Genomic DNA, 24,378 nt, shown 5'->3' with positions numbered 1-24,378 from the left:
GCACTTTAAATTAAAATCAATTCACAGTATTTTCATACTCACTTAATGGAGGCTAAAAGAACTTTCACAAGTTTCTACCTCTAATTCAACACTTCTGTTTTAGAGAAAATCTTTGTAGCTGTGAGATAATGGTGGGTGGTCTTATTGCAGTCTCCACTTTTCAGTATACAAAGAAACGTAAATGGTGTTAAAAGTCTAAGGCAAAATAAATCTGTAAAAAAAAAAAAAAAAAAAAAAAACACCTTTCTGTCACCACCTTTCTCCTTTATAGCTTCATCCATTCTCTAAGGAACAGTGCCATGTAGTTTTATAAGAAAATTAGGTCATGGTTTATTTCAAGTATTTGGGAGAACTTGCCCCAGTTATTCTGCTGACTTCTGCTATCCCAAACAGCCTTGATAATGTGGAGATAAAAGGTCTCTGTGGAGGCCGTACCGTATGTTGCAGAACTCATTGTCCCTCTTTTTGCCTATGGTTATTTTTTTATGATCTGGCACTGTGTTTGGAATCAATTACGTAGGGACCGATAAGCTCCCTTCCTGATGACACTGCATGATGGATTTGAATCTGTTTGTACTTCGCAGCACTGAGGATTCCATAAAATGCAGCCAAAACACTGCAGGAGACATCCTCCATACTCCACTATTGGCTGCACACAATCATCTGTGTAGCACTCCCCACCTCTTTCATAAACAAACTGCTTCTTGTTTGAGCCAAAAATTTCAAAATTTGTACTCATCATTCCAGAACATTTACTGCCATTATTCAGCACACCAGTCCTTAAGTTTTTCTTTGTAGGGATGCCTCTTGAATTTGTTTCCTTTTCAAATTAACAGTCTTTTGGCAACTGACAAGACTTTTCTGGACTGCAGTGGGGTGTACTTTGGTCCTAGTTTCAATTCAATTCAATTCAATTCAATTCAATTCAATTTTATTTGTCATTTAACAGAACATCCAAGATGTGCTGCAGAACGAAAATACGATGCACAAGACTTTAATAAAAACACATAGTTAAAATCAGCCTACAATAAAATACTAAAATGCTTCATTTAAAAGACGAACGGCAGTAGGAAAAAAACTGTTTTTAAAACCTGGTAGTTCTACATTTCAGGCTGCGGTACCTTCTGCTTGAGGGCATGAGGGAAAAGAGTTCAGAGGCAGGATAAGTAGGGTCTCTAGAAATCCGCACAGCTCTGGCCAGACAGCGTTGTTTTGCCAAATCTTGTACATTAGGCAACAGGGCTCCAATGATCCTCTCCGCAGCCCTCACCACTTTCCTCAGTGCTTTCCAGTCCGAAGCGCTGCAGCTCTCCTGCCACAGAGAGCTGCTGCTGGTTAGCACGCTCTCTATGGTCCCTCTGTAAAAAGTGGTGAGGACTGACTTACTGAGATGGGCCCTCTTTAGCCTCCGCAGAAAGATCAAGCGCTGGTGAGCTTTCTTGATGACGGAGGAGGTGTGCAGGGACCAGGTGAGGTTGTTCGTCACATTAACTCCCAGGAACTTAGTAGACTGCACAATTTCCACAGCAGTGTTCTTAATGTAGACCGGGATGTGTATCAGCTGTTTCTTCCTGAAGTCGATCACCAGTTCTTTTGTTTTTTCGACATTCAGTATCAGATTGTTTTTATCACACCATTCCACAAATGACTTCACCTCCTCTCTGTAATCCCCTTCCCCGTCACCTCGAATGAGACCCACCACTGTTGTGTCGTCCGCATACTTAATAATTTGGTTTGTGCTGAACTTGGCACAACAATCGTGGGTCATGAGCGTGAAGAGGAGGGGACTTAGAACACACCCCTGTGGAGAACCTGTGCTGAAGGAGATGGTATCTGATTTATTCTTTCCTACCCGTACGTACTGTGGCCTATCCATTAGAAAGTCCAATATCCAGTTTTGCAGAGGTATGCCCAGTCCCAATGGGCCCAGTTTGCTGATCAAATTCTGAGGGATGATGGTATTAAAAGCCGAACTAAAATCAACAAACAACATGCGGACCATAGCGTCTCTATTCTCCAGATGTTCCAATGAAAAATGGAGTGCAATAGATATGGCATCCTCTGTGGCACGGTTGGAGCGGTAGGCGAATTGGAGTGGGTCAAAAGAGGAGGGTAGGACAGAAGTAATGTGGTCCTTGATCAGCCTCTCGAAACATTTCATCACTATTGATGTTAAGGCTACAGGGCGATAGTCATTCATGGTTGTGACTATGGGTTTTTTCGGAACTGGGATGATTTCTGAGGTTTTAAAGCAAGATGGCACAACAGCTTGACACAGAGAGATGTTAAATATATCCGTAAGGACATGTGTCAGCTGCTCCACACATCCTTTGAGTACACAACCTGGTATCTGGTCTGGTCCCGCAGCTTTCCTTGGATTAATTCTCCTCAAAGTCCGTAGAACATCATCCGGTTCCAGACACAGTGCCTTCTCATCAGGATGAGGAGTGGCCTTCACTGGTGATGTATCATTCAATGCTTCAAACCGTCCAAAGTACTTATTTAGGTCATTCAGGAAGTTGAAGTTGTTTTTGTGAGCTCCGAGCCGATACCACTGCTGGATTTATCCAGATTTTGAGGGGACAGCAATTTGATATACTGCATTTCTGGTCTTTAACACATCCCGTTTCCTTGTGCTTATTTAGAAGGGCTTAGACATCACATCTTGAAACTCCTGTCTACTAAAAACACCTTGTGTCTTGTTGCTATCTTCATTAATGGTCTAAACTGGTACATCTGGAACACCAACAGTGGTTTTAGCTTGGTGCAATTACCTCATTAGCACCAGGTTGTTATCTTTGTTTACACTAGAATCCCTGAAGCAGAAAAAATTTGTAATGCTGGGTTACCTTAAATTCCTTCTCACCTCTTCATCAGCATCTTTGTTTTGCAAATGTATCAATCAGCAACTGCAGCAGGCAGCCTGCTCACTCATGCCCCACTGAGGACACTGAAGTCTATTTATCGGGGAGTTAGGTGTCTGGAATTGTATTGGGTAAATAATATATTGTTATTTGCAATACATACATTTCATGTGTGTCTACAACTATCTGGGTAAATGTAGGATGACAGGAAATGCGAGGCAAGAAATGCTGAACACATAACTAAAACAAACTTTTTTTAAGTTATAGTAATAATTGACAAAATGTTGATGTGAAGTGTATAATGTGTGAAGGCTGAAGTCCAAATATCAAATAAACACTTTCACAAAAGGTATAACAAAATAAGTGCGCCTTTATTCAAGAATATAACCAAATTCTAAATCAAGTGGTTGCAGGTTCAATTCCGGGTCTTCCCCACATTTACAGTTTTGAGTAGTGAGTTGCTATTATTACTATTATACGATTATAGTTCTGGACACCTCAAACCCAGATAAACAGACAAGCTGGGAGAACTTCAGCTGCGTCGGTGGATAATGGGATAGCAGGCTGCTTGCTGCTTGTGCTGATTGACACATTTGCAAAACAAAGACGCTGATGAAGAGGTATGAAGGAATTTAAGTTGGCCCAGCATTACAACTTTTTTCGTAAGCTTCAGGGATTCTAGTGTTAAATAACACACTGGGCTCTTGTGTTTTCTATCATTCATTCTTCTGTCTAGTTTAACTAGATGGCAAGTCCCTACTTATTAACAGTATCTTCACATGGCAAACTAGTGCACCTTTATCATGGAATCGACTCCTGAATTCTGTAGCTTCTTCAAAGTGATTCTTGGCCTACCTATAGCTTCTCTAACAAGTCTCCATCTTTCCTGCTCAGAGAGTTTTGAGGAACAACCTTTTCTAAGCTGCATCTTAGAAATTTGATGTAGCTTTCACATCCCGATAACTAAAGCATTAGTACCCATTGGGACATTCAAATACTACTGCTTTGCATTCTTTTCCTAATTTATGCATTTTCATTATTTTATTCATTAGTTCTATCAAACACTCTCTTGTCTTCAGCTTTATATCTCTCCTTTATATTCACAACTTGATTAACAATCTCATAAATGGAAGACTTTTATTCACAAAATGTGGCAGTTATTTTAATGATTCACTGATGGAGGCCAATTGTAAGGCAATTGTGTCCTTATTAAGCAATTGTTTTCACCTGTGTAAACTCAGAGTTTTCACAACGCAGACATTGAATGCTTATCCAAACTGAACATTGATTTCTTTATTTCTTGCTTTTACATTTTTTTATTCTAACAAAAATCAATTTCAGTACCTTGAAATAAAAATATAAAAGAGCAGAACTTCAGTGTAAGAAATGTTTTCCAGTAAAGAATGAGAATTGCCTAGGAGTCTGGTATTGTACGGTTTTATATAACACACATAATATTTATTATACAAACACACACAACCCCTGGAAGATAAAAGTAAGGTACAGTTAAAAAAATGAATAAATAGATGAAGAACTGCACATTGTGTAGGAAAATACATACTTGCCACAAGCTGGTTCTGCTTCACATTAGAAGCTAAACATTCAAAAATTTATATTATCAGTATTTTACCAAACCAAATGGATAAAAGATATTTTTGAGAAAATTACACATTTTAGGAATTCTGCTAAAAACATTAACGCAGTACAACATGAGAAATGATTTCATGTTTCTTTCAATACTCTGCCAAACTAGTGAGGAGTTCAAAAGAAAGTTTTACATCTATTATAGGCTTAATATTTTCAGTCTGAACTGAAGTAACAAACAGCTATCGGTTTATTCATAATCTTCCCCACTGTATTTTCAAAAGTAACTACTGCACCACCAGCTGACAAGCATCCTCCAGTGAAGCTATCGAGTAAACTGGAAAAGTCTTAATACATAAACAATACAAGCAGAGTTGTGATAATTAATGAATGATATCTCAGAAACTTATCTGTTTACTCTTTTGGGAGTGGATTTGTTTTAATTATCGGTGTGTCTTCCAGTTTGGTATGTTATAGGACATAAATTGTGAAGTGTTTCATCTTTACAACATTTGGTGATGAAAGACTTGGGAGGGAGTGAAGGAGAGAGAGACAGAATAACTCACAGTCACCCTATTTTATGACCATGCTGTCATCCTGAGACATTATTGGTTGCAGAATTTTTCTGCTGAAATCCACAACAATTATGAGAGCAGGGTAAAATCTAGTTTCATTGTGAGATAAAAATTAAAAAGCATGTTGTTTATTTTACTATTTAAAAAAAATGAAGTGTAAAATACAAACAAATGCATAATATTGGTAAACTAACTTTTTAAAACTGGAATTCAATCATGAACTCAAGGGGGAAAATCCTCTCACATCTCAGCACTTGATATTATTTTAATTGGTCTACTGAAAAATTAGTGTAAGAACCAAACTACTCAGAAAAAGAGACTGTATGGACCAAGCTTTAAAACTTAGCTATAATATGAAGAACAAAGACATTCATATTTTGATTCATAAAGCAATCTCCTTTGTAGATACTTATCTAATATCAGACACCAGAGGGTTCTCTATATTTGTAGTGGAGAAACTCAACTAATTTAATTCTAGTTAATACATATGCATTATATGGACAAAGTACAAATATTTCTCTGTCAGAGTTCCTTGTTAAACTTACAAAATGAGATATCATAAGTTTATACACAATACGAGATATGAATTTGGTATTAAACTCTGTCTTTGCATACATTACCTGCAAATGCAACCATAATACCTAAAACTGCCTCAATAATTCATTTCACCAAGGACCATAACTCATTGGACACACTTCCACAGTTGGCTCATGATGCCATGGAGTGGAAACACATGCACAGTGAGTCCTGGCACTCCTAGCAGGTAATGTAGTAGTCACCTGGAAAACTGCTGTTCAACATTCATATTGACTCATGTCAATAGTGTTTGAACTGTGATTACCATCTGGTAAGTGGCATAAAACGTAATATCATGAAAACATGCCAATGTGTCTTAAAGGATTCCTAAAGAAGGCAATGGTGTGCAGAGTGACAAGGTACTCCTGCTGTTCTGTTGCAGGCTTCTGGTATACCAGGGGCATGAGGTACTTTAGATGCCAACATGTGTTAGAGAGCAGTGTCATCAAGTAGTAAACAGCATTCTTACTCAGTAAGTGGCTATATCGAATTGTATAGTGGTACTAACTCTCATTGGAGCTACCCCCATTACTGTGACCTAGGTGTAGGCTCCAGCTGAGATAAACAGTGACAAAAATAAGGCCATCTTCTACACCAGATTGCAAGATAATATGGCTATCTTAACAAAGAAAGTTCCTATCATGTTAAAAGGCAATTTCTTTGCCTAAACTGCCAGTTTACACATCAACAACTTGTGAGGTATAATTTAAAGAGGAAGCTGAAAGCTTTTATAACATCAACCCTAACCCCAGGTCAATGCACACCGACTGTAGCAATATCAAAGTAGCAAAAACTGAATTTCTAAATTGTTATTTTTGATCAGAAAAAAAAAACCTCTAAACAGCTCACAGGCCATCCAACCTTATGAAGGCATAGAAGGGCAAATGATAGAAGTGAGAAATGTCTGAGGCTGAGTTAACTATAGTATGTGCCCCAGTATTGAGAAAAAAGCAATACTAAAAATTGATTTTTGTAACATTTTCAATCTAATATGCCAAAAGAATATGAGCAAGATGGTTGGCCCAACAAACGCAAAGGGGCTGACAAAGCTTATCTATACCAAGTTGAAAAGGGAGGAGGCGGCTTTCAAGGACAAAGCAGATGTGGATATGGAAGTAGTTACTAGCTTTGGTACTCAAAAAAAAAAAAAAGAAATAAAAAAAACTCTTTTCTTGACCCTGAAAGAACTGTCTGGTACGGAAGCGTATTAGGACCACAGTGAAAAAAAAAAATACGGACACAGTGAAGAAAAAAAAACTAAATGTCGAGATTAAAGTCGACATGTTCACTTTATTCTCGACATTTCCACTTTATTCTCGCCATTTACGTCAAGATTAAAGTCGACATGTTGACTTTATTCTCGTAGTTTGTCATTAAAGTAGAACATTGTACACTAAACTTCATCTTAAAATGAATATTTAATTTAGTAGATCTTCCCAAGCCCCGTCATAAATTATGTAGCGCATGAAATGCTTTGTGTTAAGCGTTCCCTGAGCCATATTAATTACTACGTGCTTCTTAAACTGATTTCCTCTGCACAAAGAGGAGGTGCAAGCAGCAATCACCACACAAAATACATTAATTTTAATGATATCCCTGCTCCCTGAACATTTACAATGCTAAGATAAATACTTGATATCATTTTCATGATGAAATGCATTAAAGCATGTATTAATCTTGTGGGGGCACGGTGGCGTAGAGATTGCACTACTGCCTGGCAGCAAGGGGGACTTAAATGTCGAGAATTAAGTCGACATGTCGACTTTAATCTAGACGTAAATGTCGAGAATAAAGTGGAAATGTTGAGAATAAAGTCAACATGTCGACTTTAATCTCGACATTTAGTTTTTTTTTTTTTCTTCATTGTGGCCCTAATACGCTTCTGTAGTCTAGCAATCACAGCCAGCCAAGAGGAAAAATTGGGGATTCCAAAGAGCAAAGAAAAAGCTCTAAAATGCAGCAAAAAAGTATTTACATTCACACTTAAAAAAAGCTACTGTGTTGCTACAGAAGATAATCCAGCCTCATCTGCAGCTATTGTGAACTAAGAGGAACCAATTTAAATTGAGATTGACCTAACAATCAACAGGCTAAAAAAAGGTAAAGCCACAGGCCCAGACCAAGCCTCTGTAATGATGCTGAAGGGTGGAGGCTTATATTTTACCTTTATTTAAGAAATGAAATATCCTTAGAAGAAAACTATACAAGCATAATTCTCCTATCTGTTATGCAAGAGGTTCTTGTAAAGGTGATCAGGGGCCATCCACAGAGTCTCTAGGTTTGATTTTTGATGTGGGGTTGTTGGTATCCTACATATTTTATTTTTAAAATCCACTATGTTTCAATTTAAAAAGCGGGAAAATCACGCTGTGCAGTCAAGGCACAAAAAGACATTATAGAATTACCCTAAGTTCTTGTCTATAAGCCGCGGCTTATCTAAGGAAAAAAGTTGTGAAAATGAAAAAATAGAATATCGGCTTATACATAAGTCCGGCTTATACATCCATCGCGGGGGTTGCGTTCCAGAGCCACCCGCGAAATAAGAATATCCGCGAAGTAGAAACCATATGTTTATATGGTTATTTTTATATTGTCATGCTTGGGTCACAGATTTGCGCAGAAACACAGGAGGTTGTAGAGAGACAGGAACGTTATTCAAACACTGCAAACAAACATTTGTCTCTTTTTCAAAAGTTTAAACTGTGCTCCATGACAAGACAGAGATGACAGTTCCGTCTCACAATTAAAAGAATGCAAACATATCTTCCTCTTCAAAGGAGTGAAGCAAACAAATCAATATGTCTGTTTGGCTTTTAAGTATGCGAAGCACCGCGGCACAAAGCTGTTGAAGGCGGCAGCTCACACCCCCTCCGTCAGGAGCAGAGAGAGAGAGAGAGAGAGAGAGAGAGAGAGAGAGAGAGAGATAAAAAAAATCAATACGTGCCCTTTGAGCTTTTAAGTATGCGAAGCACTGTGCAGCATGTCTTTTCAGGAATCAGCTTTACAAAAGATAGCAACGTGAAGATAATCTTTCAGCATTTTTAGACGAGCGTCCGTATCGTCTAGGTGTGCAAACAGCCCCCCTGCTCAATCCCCATACGTCAGGATCACAGATAGTCAGCGCAAGAGAGACAGAAAAGTAAGCCAGGTAGCTTCTCAGCCATCTGCCAATAGCGTCCCTTGTATGAAATCAACTGGGCAAACCAACTGAGGAAGCATGTACCAGAAATTAAAAGACCCATTGTCCGCAGAAATCCGCGATATATATTTAAATATGCTTACATATAAAATCACAATTTAAATGACCGCTACGCGCTCGTGTTGACTCGGCGACGCCCAGAGCAGAAAGAACGCGCTCCGGCCGCTCCAACCGCGCCATGCGGGGAGTGAGAGAGACGCCAATATCTCACACTCTCTCCCCCCTTAAAGAAATTAAATGGGCGCGAGTGAGACCACTGACCTCCCTCCCTTCTATTAGTTATAGGTTATAGTACGTTCGGCTTATCCATGAGTCCGGCTTATCTATGATACGATTTTATTTTAAAAATTCGTATGATTTTTGGTCTCCGGCTAATACATGAGTCCGGCTTATAGACAAGAACTTAGGGTAGTTGAAAAATATAAATACAAAATAGTTGCAGGCTTTTAAAGAATGGTGAAAAGCAACAATACTCAAAATTTTTGGACAGTGCCAGTGCAATCCTCAGGCTGTTATGAACATGGCTACAACTGTCTTTCCAACCACCAATTTTCTAATAATGTATTCAGTTCAAGGTCAGTGCCTGTCCTGGGTGCAAGTCAGGATCCAAAACTAAACTGTGTACCAACCTTGAACACATTCACACATCTTTCTACATATCATTCTTCTTCTTTCGGCTGCTCTTGTTCTGTTACACCCATCACCTGCATGTTCTCTCTCACCACATCCATAAACCTTCGCTTAGGTTTTCTTCTTCCCTGGCAGCTCTATCCTTAGCATCCTTCTCCCAATATACCCAGCATCTCTCATCTGCACATATCCAAACAAATGTAATCTCGCCTCTCTGACTTTGTCTCCCAACTGTCCAACTTGAGCTGACCCTCTAATGTACTCATTTCTAATCCTATCCATCCTCGTCACACCCAGTGCAAATCTTAGCATCTTTAACTCTGCTACCTCCAGCTCTGTCTCCTGCTTTCTGGTCAATGCCACCGTCTCCAACCCATATAACATAGCTGGTCTCACTACTGTCCTGTAGACCTTCCCTTTCACTCTTGCTGATACCCATTTGTCACAAATCACTCCTGACACTGTTCTCCACCCATTCCACCCTGCTTGCACTCTCTTTTTCACCTCTCTTCCACAATCCCCATTCCTCTGTACTGTTGATCCCAAGTATTTAAACTCATCCACCTTCGCCAACTCTAGTCCCTGCATCCTCATCATTCCATTGACCTCCCTCTCATTTACACACATGTATTTGGTCTTATTCCTACTGACCTTCATTCCTCTCCTCTCTAGAGCATATCTCCACCTCTCCAGGGTCTTCTCAACCTGTTCCCTACTATCGCTACAGATCACAAGGTCATCAGCAAACATCTTAATCCACGGGGACTCCTGTCTAATCTCATCTGTCAACCTGTCCATCACCATTGCAAATACAGTGATCCCTCGCTATATCGCGCTTCGCCTTTCGCAGCTTCACTCTATCGCGGATTTTATATGTAAGCATATTTAAATATATATCGCGGATTTTTTGCTGGTTCGCGGATTTCTGCGGACAATGGGTCTTTTAATTTCTGGTACATGCTTCCTCAGTTGGTTTGCCCAGTTGATTTCATACAAGGGACGCTATTGGCAGATGGCTGAGAAGCTACCCAGCTTACTTTTCTCTCTCTCTTGCGCTGACTTTCTGTGATCCTGACGTAGGGGGATTGAGCAGGGGGGCTGTTCGCAAACCTAGACGATACGGTCGCTCGTCTAAAAATGCTGAAAGATTATCTTCACGTTGGCTACCTTCTGTGCAGCTGCTTCGTGAAGTGACATGCTGCACGGTGCTTCACATACTTAAAAGCACGAAGGGCACGTATTGATTTTTTTATCTGTCTCTCTCTCTCTCTCTGCTCCTGACGGAGGGGGGTGTGAGCTGCCGCCTTCAACAGCTTTGTGCCGCGGTGCTTCGCATACTTAAAAACCAAACAGCCCTATTGATTTGTTTGCTCCTTTGAAGAGGAAGATATGTTTGCATTCTTTTAATTGTGAGACTGAACTGTCATCTCTGTCACAGTTTAAACTTTTGAAAAAGAGACAAATGTTTGTTTGCAGTGTTTGAATAACGTTCCTGTCTCTCTACAACCTCCTGTGTTTCTGCGCAAATCTGTGACCCAAGCATGATAATATAAAAATAACCATATAAACATATGGTTTCTACTTCACGGATTTTCTTATTTCACGGGTGGCTCTGGAACGCAAGCCCCGCGATGGAGGAGGGATTACTGTAAAGGGCCCAGAGCTGATCCCTGATGTAATCCCACCTCCACGTTAAATGCATCCGTCGCTCCTACCACAGATCTTACCACTGTCACACTTCCCTCGTACATATCCTGTACAACCCTTAAGTACTTCTTCACCACTCCCAATTTCCTCATACAATACGCAAAGACGCAATGCAACTCCTTCTGGCCTTCTCTAAACTTTTCTATGAACATCCTCAGAGCAAACATTGTATCTGTGGTGCTCTTTCTTGGCATGAAACCATACTGCTGCTCACTAATCATCACCTCACTTCTTAACCTAGCTTCCATTACTCTTTCCCATAACTTCATGCTGCGGCTCATCAATTTTATTCCCCTGTAGTTACTGCAGTCCTGCACATTCCCCTTATTCTTAAATATCGGCACCAGTACACTTCGTCTCCACTCCTCAGGCATCCTCTCACTTTCCAAGATTCCATTAAACAATCTGGTTAAAAACTCAACTGCCATCTCTCCTAAACACCTCCATGCTTCCACAGGTATGTCATGTGGACCAACAGCCTTTCCATTTTTCATCCTCTTTATAGCTGTCCTTACTTCCTCCTTGCTGATCCGTTGCACTTCCTGATTCACTATCTCCACATTATCCAACCTCTTCTCTCCCTCGTTCTCTTCATTCATAAGCCTCTCAAAGTATTCTTTCCATCTGCTCAACACACTCTCCTCGCTTTGAGTAAGTTTCCATCTTTATCCTTTATCACCCTAACCTGCTGCACATCTTTCCCAGCTCAGTCCCTCTGTCTAGCCAATCAGTACAGGTCCTTTTCTCCCTCCTTAGTGTCCAACCTCTCATACGCCTTTTCCTTAGCCTTCGCCACCTCTCTCTTCATTATTCCAAAATAAAAATGATTTAGTTTTTGTTTCAAAGTTTCTGTATTGGTCAGATATTCATGAGAAACAACTCAATGTTTCAAAAAATTCTTGCAAGTCATACAAAATACAGTGTTAATAGAAGCATATAACCTTAGAGACACATAATTACTGAGGCTAATGAAAAGGCATAATTATTCCTCAAAACAAATCAGTAGTACTAGGGTGTTGTACCGTGTCAGCCATTATGGATGCAGTGAGAAGTCAAACAAAATGACACCTTTTATTGGCTAACTAAAAAGTCTTTTTAGTTAGCCAGTAAAAGGTGTCATTTTGCTTGACTTCTCACTACAAAACAAATCAGCAAACACTAAATCTGTATTGTTTGTTGGTTAAAAAGACCACCATTATATTTATTGGCTTAAAACTCATCTGCAACAGTGTCCACAGGAATTCCATGTAGAATGTGCATTAGGCAATTGATGCTCCCGCCAAAATCGTCTATATTACCAAAACCTTCTATGACAGTACCCCTTGCAGAGTGAAGGTGAATGTCAAAACAACAGACTGCTTTGACATTCCAAACTGGAGTGTGTCAAGGATGTGTGCTATCACCATTGCTTTTAACTTCATAATTGATTAGCCAAAAAGCTTGGGTACACTGGGGTAGAACGTGATGCCAACGGGCTAACAGTCACAGATACATTATATGCTGATAACATCTCAGTGTTGGTTGAAATGAAATTGCAGGCACAGGAGTTGCCGAAAATCATTAGTGAGAGATTAGGAAAACTGACTCTACATCAGTGCAAAGAAAACAGTAGTGTTCTGCCCCACATCTTGTTAGCTGTTATTTGTTGTGCAATGCTCCCCTTGTCATTTATTAACACACCAGTCGTCACATCCCACACGCACAGTGGTGCTATAGAAGTCTATGAAACTCACTCAAGTGTGGAAATCACTGCCTTGTAAGTGTCTTTTAAAGCTTTATTGTTTAATGTATACTGTCTGCTATGTATTGCTTTGTAAATCATTCTTTATTGTCTTTGGTTGTACACCTGTATGTTTCTTTTGTATATATTTTGGTTTACAATGAGGTACGTATAAGTAAAAGCCTTCAAGAATTCTCACCCCTTGTCGTTTTTATGTGGGATGTGCCGAGTTGTTTAAGCTCTCTGCGGCCGCATTACACGGACAGCGCGGAGTCAGGCAGAAAAAGTAGTATTATTTATGGACAAGCTTCCTATTAATTTATCTTTTGGTTCTGAGCCAGTTATACAGGTCAATGAATTCAAGCTTATAATCTCTATATCAATGACTGCTGAAGAAGATGTCGCCATGATTGACCATGCTCAGTCAACATCTGCAAACCAACAAAGGGGTCTCTGGAAAAAAATTGTTAGTTTAAAATAAAAATGAGCTATCACACCAGTCTTACTTTGGTGCATCTACTTGATATTGTACTTTGTTGTTGAATGCTGGAAACAAGTCTCTCAGATAATTTGATTCTAGCAATGATCATGCAAAAAATGCTTAATTGCCAATAGATAAACCATTTGCAACACTGCTGAAGCGTGCAGGTTCTCCAATAGTAATGTCCAGGTTTCTATAGTGCACCGGTATGGTACATATATTATATTATATTATATTTTGGACGATTGCCCAAAAGACTGTTAAAATGGAAATGACTACAGGATTGCAAAGATTCCTAAACAGAACTTAAAAAGACCTGGATAAGCCAAAGAGAAGCTGAAGCAAAGTAATTGGGCTTCGAACTGCAATAATCTGCTCACATTGCACTGGACTGACATCAATGGAAGGGAATCATTGAAAATGCACTGACCAGGACTTTCACAGCACCTGTGGGTCTGCTGTAAAAACAAGATCCTTGACCGGTCAGCATTAGAGCAATTATTGATTGTTTATAATTTGAACTCCTCTGGTCTCACAAGCAGTAGTTATAAATATAACTACTAAAAATTATAAATAGGCCCTTTCAGCTTACCAAACCTTGTAGTCCATGTACACTTTCTGGTATCCCAACTTTCTTTATGTTGTGAGGGGCTTACCATGCCACTTTTTACAGCACAGTTTATTTATAAAGTACTGTTGCATGCGAGTGCTTAGCACTTCATTTTCTACCTCGGTATAAACACAGGACTATGTCATAATGACGCATGGTATTTTGTACACAAAAATGGTTAATCAAAAATGAAATGAACACAAAAATGTTGTATTAGAACCCAAAAATTATGTTGTCAAAAATATCTCCACTTTGACATTCAAAGTTATTGTGACTAGCCTATTCCCGTTACTGCATACACCTTTAGCTGATCACAGTAAATTATCTACTGTATGTATAAAACTGCATTAAAATGTCTCATGCTTAGAACACCACACTAAACTTTTAAAAAAGGCTGCCTTTGTTTTCTCCGTTAAGTGGGTCCTCATGTTAGCAAACATGAGGTTTAGGTCTTAAGCAAATGTTCTGGGCCAATAGTAAGCAGTGTTTTCATACTCTCCAGTACTTTCTGTTAGGAGTACAGAGTTCTTATCCTTTAAAGGGGAGAATCTTGTGTTTCTTGAATTCCAGAAGTGCTTTCTGTGACTGCATAAGGCAAGATCCATTTGTAACGGCAATGTGTCCCTCCGATTTAAAAAGGTTAATTGCCGCTTCCTAAGGTTGAACACGTGAAAGTTTTATCAACACTCCTTTCAGAAATTATCTGACAAAGATTATCTCAAATATATTTATACATAAACGGATATTTTAATAGACACCAGCATATGTTCAAAGATACATGTGGAAATACTGTGGAGAAATACTTAAAAGCATATTTGAGGGGTCAAAATTATTTTAAATTTTACTAACTATATAAATAAAATGCAGACTAAAAAGGCATCGGAACGAATTACTGAGATTTACAAAATTGATCAAGAAAATGCTGAACTGCCCGAAGCTGTGGTCTATAAAAAAAGGCACTCAATGAGTCGTTTGAAAAAAGTTGAAAAAAAAAAAAAAAAATCCTAATCACCCTCTACAGGAGGTCTCATTCATTTAAAATTAATAAAGATCAAATTCTCACTGTGAGGAATGCTTCAAATCTTTTTTCAGAATTTGGCAAGAATTCATTAATGTTGTATTAAAATAGACAAGCCCATGTTATGTCCTTCAAGAACTACACTGTATTGAAGCTTTTTGCTCAAATATCACTGTTAATTAATTGTATATGAGTGATGTCAATATTGATTTGACATGTAATTTAAATGTACGGAAGGTAATAATGATTGAATCCTTCACTGTTGTGCATCTCTTTTGATTCATGCAATTAAAATATATATATAAAAAAAGGGCATATACAATTTATTGCAAAAAAGTCACCTTTTGCCCGGAAGTAAGAAAGAAATTAGTGCAGGATGTTCCAATGCATAAAACTTAAGCTACAGCCAAACTGGTTAGCGCCAGAGATTTTGCCATTGAGAAATTATCTTTGTATTAGCTGATTGTACATAGATGTCAGTTTTAAGAAATATATTAATATACTTCTTTGCAAAGCCTGCATGCTATGAAATGAGACACAATAACCATGTGGAACCTTAACAGTGCTTGAACTAAACCACTTTTGAGAAGACAGCATATTCAAAAGCATACTTACAAAAAATCAGAACAAAATGGGGTTTACTTGTTTGATTCTTAAATTGTTCACAACACATGCTAGGTCATGGTATGCCGCACGCATGATACACTATAAAATAAAACTTAATAATCATCTGATACAAAATGGTCAACATAGAAGAACAGAGAGGGCTCAATATACATGCAATGATTTCATTCGAGAATTTCTCAAAAAAAAAAAAAATACATATTTATTTGTATTTATAGCAATGTTCGTTTCCTTCTTCACGAGTCTGATCTGGATGAAGGCTGATGGTTCGATGGGTTGCTATCCCACACGAAATTTCATTTCCTCTCACAGTTCATCATGACTTGATGAAGTCAGCGACTTTGGTATCTCTGAAGCATCCCAAAAGGAGAACAGTTTATCTTTTTGGGCGAATTGTGGAGAAAGGAGAAAAAAAAAACCAAACATGCAAAGATTCATAAGCATTAAAATAAATGTATTAACTTAATGGGATGACCATAGAGTGGAACTACTCTGCCTCTGTATTAAGAGGAACCAGCTGAGGTGATCTGGGCATACAGTTGAAATGCTTCTTTGGTGATTTTTTAGTGAGGCATAGAAGACCCACTGGGAAAAACCCAGAACAAGCTGAAGGGACTACATCTCTCGACTGCTGGAAATGCAGGAAGCTTCAGAGGATATAGACACCATTAAATAATGTTCTGTTTTACAAATTTTTATGCACAAATGAAATGTTCACCATGGTTTTCCATAAATATCCAATTTTCCCCAGATCATATAGTGAGAAAGTGGTGAGATTTAACAAGGCTGCCTTGTGGTTACAGTGCAAAGGCTTAGCCAATAGACCTTACAGTCTTAGCTGTGGAGTAAAACTGCTCTGCGCCATTTAATCATAACTACTTTCTTTATATATTGCTCTTCATTTAAATCAAGTCATACGGCATTACATCTGTTTACTTAATATTTTTCTGGTATAAATGCACAAATGAACCACCAAAACATATCCAACCACAAACAGGAAAGTGTTCCAAACAATAAAATAAAATATTAAAACATAGTGTCATATGGGGATTTCTAAATTACCACTAGAGCTTAGCAAGAATCATTAGAAGTTGATTTATGTATGTTCAGCATATAGTTTGAATGCTCCATTAACGAACCTGCTTAAACTAGCTTTCATTTGTGGAGAGCCCCAGTTTACATGATGAAACTGCATATAGGCAGAAACCAACCCTCGACTGGACAGGCACTCCAACATAAGTGAGTATGGGCCAATGCACATTTTTTCACATAAAAATGAAATCATTTCTCAGGTTTTCCTCCCATGCTCATAACTTAAAGCAATAGAAATTTTAAGATATACAGTATACAATTACTTTCCCAACTGTTAATACTTGCTGATTTGAGAACTATGGTGTAACTCTGCATAATTTTGCCACAATCTGATTATCAGTTTATTAATTATGCAGTTGTTTTAGGTTTGTGTTTCAACTTGAAAAGCCACAAATTTATAACAGAACAAGTGAAGTAGTGCAAATGACTTTCTGCAAAATTTCCATGAACAAACCAGAATACATTTCAGATAATTACGTAAATAAATATGGGTAATTATAGAAAAAAACATTCAACTTTTCCAGGAAAATGTTTCAGATCTATAAGGTAACATTTTATATAAAAGTAAATGTGCCTTTGGTTTCTGACTGCAGTATAGAATATTTGAGTATTTGCAGATTGTACCATATATTATGTTAATTCATCTACTTTCATACCTAAGGAATTTTAGTAAGAACATTTGACAAACATGGGAAGATGATTCAGTTCATCAAGCATGTTTGGGCCATGTAAATGCTTGTCATGATTTCTTCTTCAACTACATGATCTAGAAAATTATTTCAGTGTACCGTGATCCTTTGTGCACTTCAACTCAATTTCCAATGACATCCTCAAGTTTGTGACTATTTATATTTAACTCAAAGAAAGCTGCTGCAGTTTGATATTTTCCCTTCTATACAGTATACACTATGCTTAAATCAATAAAGTAGCCTTGTAATATAAATCATTGTGTTTAAATGACTTAATCAATTACATGAAAAATGAATTGCATCTCATAAGTTAGGGAAAAGCCAAGCAAAATGACACCTTTTATTGGCTAACTAGAAAGATTACAATATGCAAGCTTTCGAGGCAACTCAGGCCCCTCATCTTGCCTGAAGAGGGGGCCTGAGTTGCCTCGAAAGCTTGCATATTGTAATCTTTCTAGTTAGCCAATAAAAGGTGTCATTTTGCTTGGCTTTTCTCTACATTCATAATGGCTAACACGGTACAACACCCTAGTACTATCTCATAAGTTCAAAGCGGATACAAAAAATTTGTTGATATTTTGCGATGATCCAATATAACGAAAATTCAAGTGGGGAAAAATGCAGTCTAGAGCATCACCTTGATTATGATAATGCCACATTCCTACAATGAGAGGAAAGCTGAGACCATGATGCTTTCTGTGCAGTGGTGCCCCAACAAAAAGAAAACATTAAAAAAAACTAATGTTCCTGGTACACCAGCATTTTATCAGACTTAATTCCAAATGTTCTGGTGTACCTCACAGAGCCTAGATTTTTTTACGCTGTGGCAAACAAAGAACTGGTAATCAATCTCTTAAATGCAAGAAAATCTCATTTCTATCTCTGCAGGTGAGCCCCATGAGAGGAACCTTAAGATTTATTTTTCTTCTAAAACTGAAATAAGTATTTTTCCCACACATTATTTTAAGTACAACATAGCTGCTTAACATCATCAATTAGTGTTTAAAATAAAGAACAATGGTTAATATTTGACTAAAACATACAGATCACTGAACTAAGCACAGGGAAAATGATGCATCTTCCTGACATTGTAGAAAAAACTTTAAAAAACCTGCAGTGCCGGTAAGTTCAAACAAATAATTAAGGAGCAAAAAAAAAAAAAAAGTGCTACTGTAAATTTCAGTATACCGGTCACCTTAAATTAATTTACATAAACAATACTTAGCAGTACGCTATACAGATTAAACACCAGGGGACTCATGTATAAACGGTGCATAAGCCCGTTTCCACGCTCAAATCGCAATGTATAAAACCTAAACTTGCCGTAAAGCCACAAACATTTTCATGGCTGCTTAAACCCTGTTGTACGCAAGTTCTCCGCTCGGTTTTGCAAATTGGCAGCAACCAGCGTCAAAGCAGTGCTACTGTTCTAGTGTGGTATCCCTTTCTTTTTCAGATCCACATCCCTGACACGGCTTTATAAATACACTGAAATTAACCGCACATTGTTTATTAGTTTAAGGCAACTGATTGTATTTAACCTGTAACAATATAATGGTCCTAAGAATGGCCTAACTGTTCCAAATACCATAGCTGCTTTAGCATTGTTACTCTCACTGCACCTTCTTCTACTTTCAGCTGCTCCCGTTAGGAGTTGCCACAGCTGATCATCTTTTTCCATATTACTCTCACTGCACCACTCGGAGTAGCTGATCAGAAGGAGAATTATCGGTATACAGCATCAAACACACACTGTCTCAGCCATGCTGCCTATTTGACCTCGCCGGTTCAGAAACAGTTTCATCCCAAGAACTATAAACGCACTCGATCAATCCATCAAGTGCTCCTTATAGAACTGTTTGTACTTACAAGTACAATTACCTCACTGTAAACTTGCGATACAGTTATAATATTGCACAACCTGCACCACTTTATAAAGCACGTATTTACATATGATGACGATATCATTTTTAAGATGAAATGCAGCAAAATATATTTATTACATTATACAGATAAAATGTTAAACGTCATTTAGATAATCTATATTGTTAATAATTAAACATGTGAGGACACGGTGTTGCATCACTAGCGACAAGCTGGCGCCCCGATTATTCCTGCCTTGTGCTGTATTCTTGCTGGGGCTGGCGCAACACTGCGGAAAGACAGATGGATAGAATAATTAAACATGTACAGTGGAACCTCGGATCACGAACGTACAAATCGGGTTACGACCAAAAAGTTTGCCAAACTTTTGCATCTGTTCACGACTACACACACAGGTGATGAACATGCCAGTTTCCCTTCCAGTTCGTACGCGCCGATGATTTCCACACGTGTTCAGTCTCTCCCTGTGCATTCGCTGTGAACTCTTTGTGCTCTGTTTCGTTTCCCTTCCGGTTCGTACGCGCTGGTGATTTACGCACGTGTTCAGTCTCTCCCTATACAGTACATTGTTCTCGGTCAGACGTGCATCGCCAAGAGGGACTTTGTGGTATAGCGTGTCCACAGCTCATGTCAAGAGGCCAGTTTTCAATAAATAATCGATGCACTACAGCTGTTACGTCCTCTTCATAAACAGAAGTGCGAGGCGGCTAAAGGGAGGAAAAAAAAAGAAAGACGGAGGTTGCGGAGTGAGGAAGTAAGCAGGAAGCAGTGTGGAAAGAAACAGTGTGAGCAAGCACGTGCTCACAGGCACACTGCTAGACAGTGAGCCCAAGTCGTGTTTGGCCGACACTCGTTGGGGCAGAAGGAAGCGGTCGCTCCAGCTGAGCGATTAAGGAGCTGGAGTGACCAAAAGAAGGATGGCTGGCCGCGTAAGGCCGAGAAGGCAGTGGGGGTCACCAATTAAAGAATGCACTGGGCTTGTTTATAAAGAGACTGCTTCCAGCATTGTTTTTAACCTCGTTGTATTTAATGAAGACTTTTTTCTATTGGATTTTAACCTCCACTTCACTTCTGTTTTTATTGGATTATTTATTCATTGAAGGATTCTGAAAGCACTGCACTTTATTTAATTTGGACTTTGTTTTTGGTTGTTGTTTTGTTGATTTTAATAAAAGCACTTGGCACTTTTTGCACCATCCCCTTGCTCCAATTTAGTGCCTCACTGTCATGCTCGTCGATAACATTACCGACGGTGACAGGTTTAAGGGCACCCGGAAGCGTGATGGGAGCATGCAACAAACCCGCATCATCACAGACTTTACCTCAAAACTGTAATCTCCTCTCCACCCAGTTCCTCCTCACTTCCTTCATGCCAAAACTCGACTCATGCAAGGTTAGTTTTCTTGGTTGTTTATGTTTTTTGTATAAATTACGTATTTTTCAAATGTTCACTTTTTTCCCTGTGCTTTTAAAACTCATTAAAATAAAGTGTTTACAGCAAGCGGTTCATAAGGCTATAACGTGAATTCTTGCAATGTTACTTTTCTCTGTTCAAGGTTTTTACATTTAGTTTACTATTACACTGTGCATTCTATGGTATAATTAACTATTTTTGTGCTTAAAAATCTTAAAAAATATATATATATATATTTTACACACAGTTCATACAGTCCGGAACGGATTCATTGTATTCACATACAATCCTATGGGAGAAATTACTTCGGGTTACGACCAAATCGGGTTGCGACCAGAGTTTTGGAATGAATTACGGTCGTGACCCAAGGTTCCACTATACTACGAAGATATTTCAATGCTCCTTAAAAGTTTTGAAGAATCGGCGTTCTAAGCTTACAGATGGCTTAACATCTATTACAGAGCTGATTGTGTGGTGATTGGTTACGTGGAGAAAAGGAAGGACAGGAATTGGGGGTTAGTACGTTTGAAAGAGACAGTACTGCTGCAATAAATTATTTCATCAAAGATCGTGCACAGCATAGCAAGCATCTCGTGGGAGGCAGGAACAATCTGTGGACGAGGTGCCTGCTCGTCACTATCACCATGCACCACCGTGTTCCCATGCTTAATAAAATGCTTTAACTCCTATCATCATGAAAATGATATCACTTATACATCTCAATATTTTAATTATTCCGAGAGCTGTAATATTACGAATGTAATGGATTCTGTGTCCTGTTGGAGGAAGAGAAAGCCCGTTTAAGAAGCAGGTAGTGCACACAGAGCACATAGAATATCAAATACAAAACATTTATCGTGCTACTTTAGTTACAATGGGATTTGAGAAACTAGTAAATTAAACGATTTTAAGATGAAATTTATGATGTTCAACTTTAATGACAAAATAAACTACGTGATTAAAGTGGAAATTTCTAAATTAAAATTGACATTTCGTGCTTTTTTCCCCCCACTGTGTGCCTGTTTTTTTTCTCTGTACCCTAATAAGCTTTCATATGACACTCAGACGGTGGGCTACAACTCGCCTTTTCATGGCAACTTTGACATCTGACTGCTTCTTTTTTATTTCGGCACTGTGCAACTTTGTGAACTTGAACTTTCGAGTTTCTCCGACACTCTGTCACTCGATCAACTTCCTTTTGTTGTTTATACCACTGTTTAAACCAACAAATAGTAAGTTGTTCCTTGCCTCCACTTGGTATTCGCTGAAATTCTTCTATTTTCCCCCGTGCTTTTGCCATTGTCTTTTCACAGTAGGCATGTGTTTCTGTGCAAATCTGTGACCCAAGCATAACAATATAAAAATAACCATATAAACATACAGTTTCTACTTCGCAGATTTTCACCTTTCGCAGGGGGTTCTGGAACACAACCCCCGCGATCGGGGAGGGACCACTGCATTCTGACTGTAACTCTTTCCCTCACTAGCAGCAAACTATCTATATATATATATAATTCTCTAAGCCACCGCCAGAGCGGGCAAGACACCCATGAAAGCACGCAGGAAGGAGCCACGCTCACACCCATGAAAGCACGCAGGAAGGAGCCACGCTCACCAACTCGGACGCGTCATTTCTGTTTGTCTGTGCTACAGTCCACATGCAGCTCTGAGCCACGTTGACTTTTCGGTTACGACGCACAACCGCGTGCAACATCGCAAACTGTTTTACACGCTACATACAGCAATTCGCATCCGCGACAAACATGCGTCTTCTTAGATGGTCCTGTAGGAACACGGAAGACGTTTCCCCGCCCACCTAAAACAGTTTGAGAGGGGTATCCTATGGGATCCTTAAAACGATCCTTTAAAACTGAGGTTAAAACACAATGAAGGAAGCAGTCTTTAAAAACCAATAAGCCCTGTGCCTCTGTTTCATTAGCGTCTCACCTGCTTCACCGATACAGGCCCTGCAACAGTCGAGATGCTCTCTCAGCAGCTGACCTTCTCTGTGCCTGACTCCACTATAGGCTGCAACAAAATTATTAAAGTACGGGCACATTTGTTTCACACAAGCTGTGTGTGTGGGTGGGTTGGTGTTAGTTAATTAGCTACTCAAAGGATTTCAAGATTTAATATGCACTAGCGGTAACACTGCAAAGGCAGCCCAAACCAGAAAAGACGGCTGGCAAAAAGTGGCCGACAAATTAAACGCGTGTGCATTGTACTTTCTGAAAGCAGTGTTACGGATTTTGCAAATGTTAATTTTTTTCCCTCTGCTTAAAAAACATTTAAAAAGCGGCGTGATTATGCGGCATATACTACACCGCAGGTTGGTATGCAGCGTGTAAAACAGTTTGTTTGTCGCGGATAATTTGCCTTTTACTATTACACGAAGACAATTTCCTGTTAATACTTCGTTACATTGATATAGTGGTGTTCTCAGTATTCAAAGCGCTATCCACACAGGGAGAACCAGGAAGCAAAACCACAATCTTCCACAGTCTCCGTACTGCAAAGCACCAGCACTACTACAGCGCCACAAGGCAGTTAAAGAATACACCGGGCTCGATTTTGTTTTCACTTCTGTTTACAGAGATCGGGTCGTAGATAGCATTGTTGCAATGTTACTTTTCTTGGTGGCTTATTACATTACGGATGTTTCACATGTTCATTTTTTCCCCTGTGCTTAAAAGACATTAAAAAAGTGTTTCTCAACTGTGACTCCGGAACATCTCAGTACGCAAGCTATATTAAGCGTCAACAACGTGGACTCGCTACACCTTAATCTACAAGTACTTGCACTTATCCCTACCGACGAAGTAGCTTTCACCAGCGTGGCCTTCTTCGTCACAGACGATCCTGCTTTCAGTCACGGACAATTATATGTTGCTCTCTCCAGAGGTCTATCTTTTCATTCACTCACAGTGGTATCCACAAACCCACCCCATTTGGACAACTGTGTCATTCAGGAAGTGTTCACCCATCAATACATAATTATGTAGCGTATGCTACGCCGCGGGTTGGCTAGTTGATTTTTATTTTGTCTCATTGTTAAGGAGTAAAACACACAAATTTTAGAGATGCAATGTTTACACTTATGGAGGATGGAAATTGACTAATAATATTACAAGAATAAGAGTTTTCGGGAAACACACATGAATCAGGGTGCATAATTCAGACTTTATTCTAGTGCTGGGAGGTATACCGGTTCATACTGAAAACCGTTTTTTATTTTTGTTATGATATGGATTATTCTTATACCACAACACTGGTTTAAATAGCCTTAACAATGTTTGGAACGTGACGCAGCGCGAAACTGTTTAAGGGGGGACCTTTTTCACTGCTACACCACTAAACACGCATGTAACGGAGTACATGCATTAGTGGAGGTATTGAGCGGTGAAAATGGACAGAGAACATTGTGAAACTGAAGCTGTAGCAGACGATAAAGTTGAACATGATGACACAGAAGAACTTTTGCCAAAAAAGGAGCCGTGTCTGTTGTCTGGTGATACTTTTGTTTTAAAAGGTCAGATGTGAACCAAACAACTATTTACTACAAATGCTGTCAAGCTAAAGTTGTTTCCAGAGGCGGCAACACGAGCAATTTGCTGCACCACCTTAGCCGCAAACATGCTTTGGAGTTCCATGAATGTATGGAACTAAGATTGGCACCCCCCACGTCCTCAGGTAAAACTGAAAAAGCTAGAG

The 24,378-nt window shown here is 39.0% G+C and overlaps 1 protein-coding gene across 1 annotated transcript in view; it reads right to left on the bottom strand.

The window, feature by feature from the left end:
• The window catches only part of adgra3 (adhesion G protein-coupled receptor A3), a 132,928-nt gene that overhangs the window by 101,308 nt on the left and 7,242 nt on the right, over positions 1 to 24,378 (bottom strand). Inside the window, exons 2-3 of the mRNA XM_028801759.2 lie at positions 23,890 to 23,921; positions 17,741 to 17,774 (exon numbers count right to left, since the gene is read on the bottom strand). Of these exons, the coding sequence (XP_028657592.2) occupies positions 17,741 to 17,774; positions 23,890 to 23,921 (66 nt within the window). The remainder of the gene's footprint in view (positions 1 to 17,740; positions 17,775 to 23,889; positions 23,922 to 24,378) is intronic.

This window comes from Erpetoichthys calabaricus, chromosome 5, assembly GCF_900747795.2.
Source record: "Erpetoichthys calabaricus chromosome 5, fErpCal1.3, whole genome shotgun sequence".
NCBI classification, from domain to species: domain Eukaryota; kingdom Metazoa; phylum Chordata; class Cladistia; order Polypteriformes; family Polypteridae; genus Erpetoichthys; species Erpetoichthys calabaricus.
Note: the sequence above shows the minus strand (reverse complement) of the source record. Positions and strands in the feature narration are given on the sequence as shown.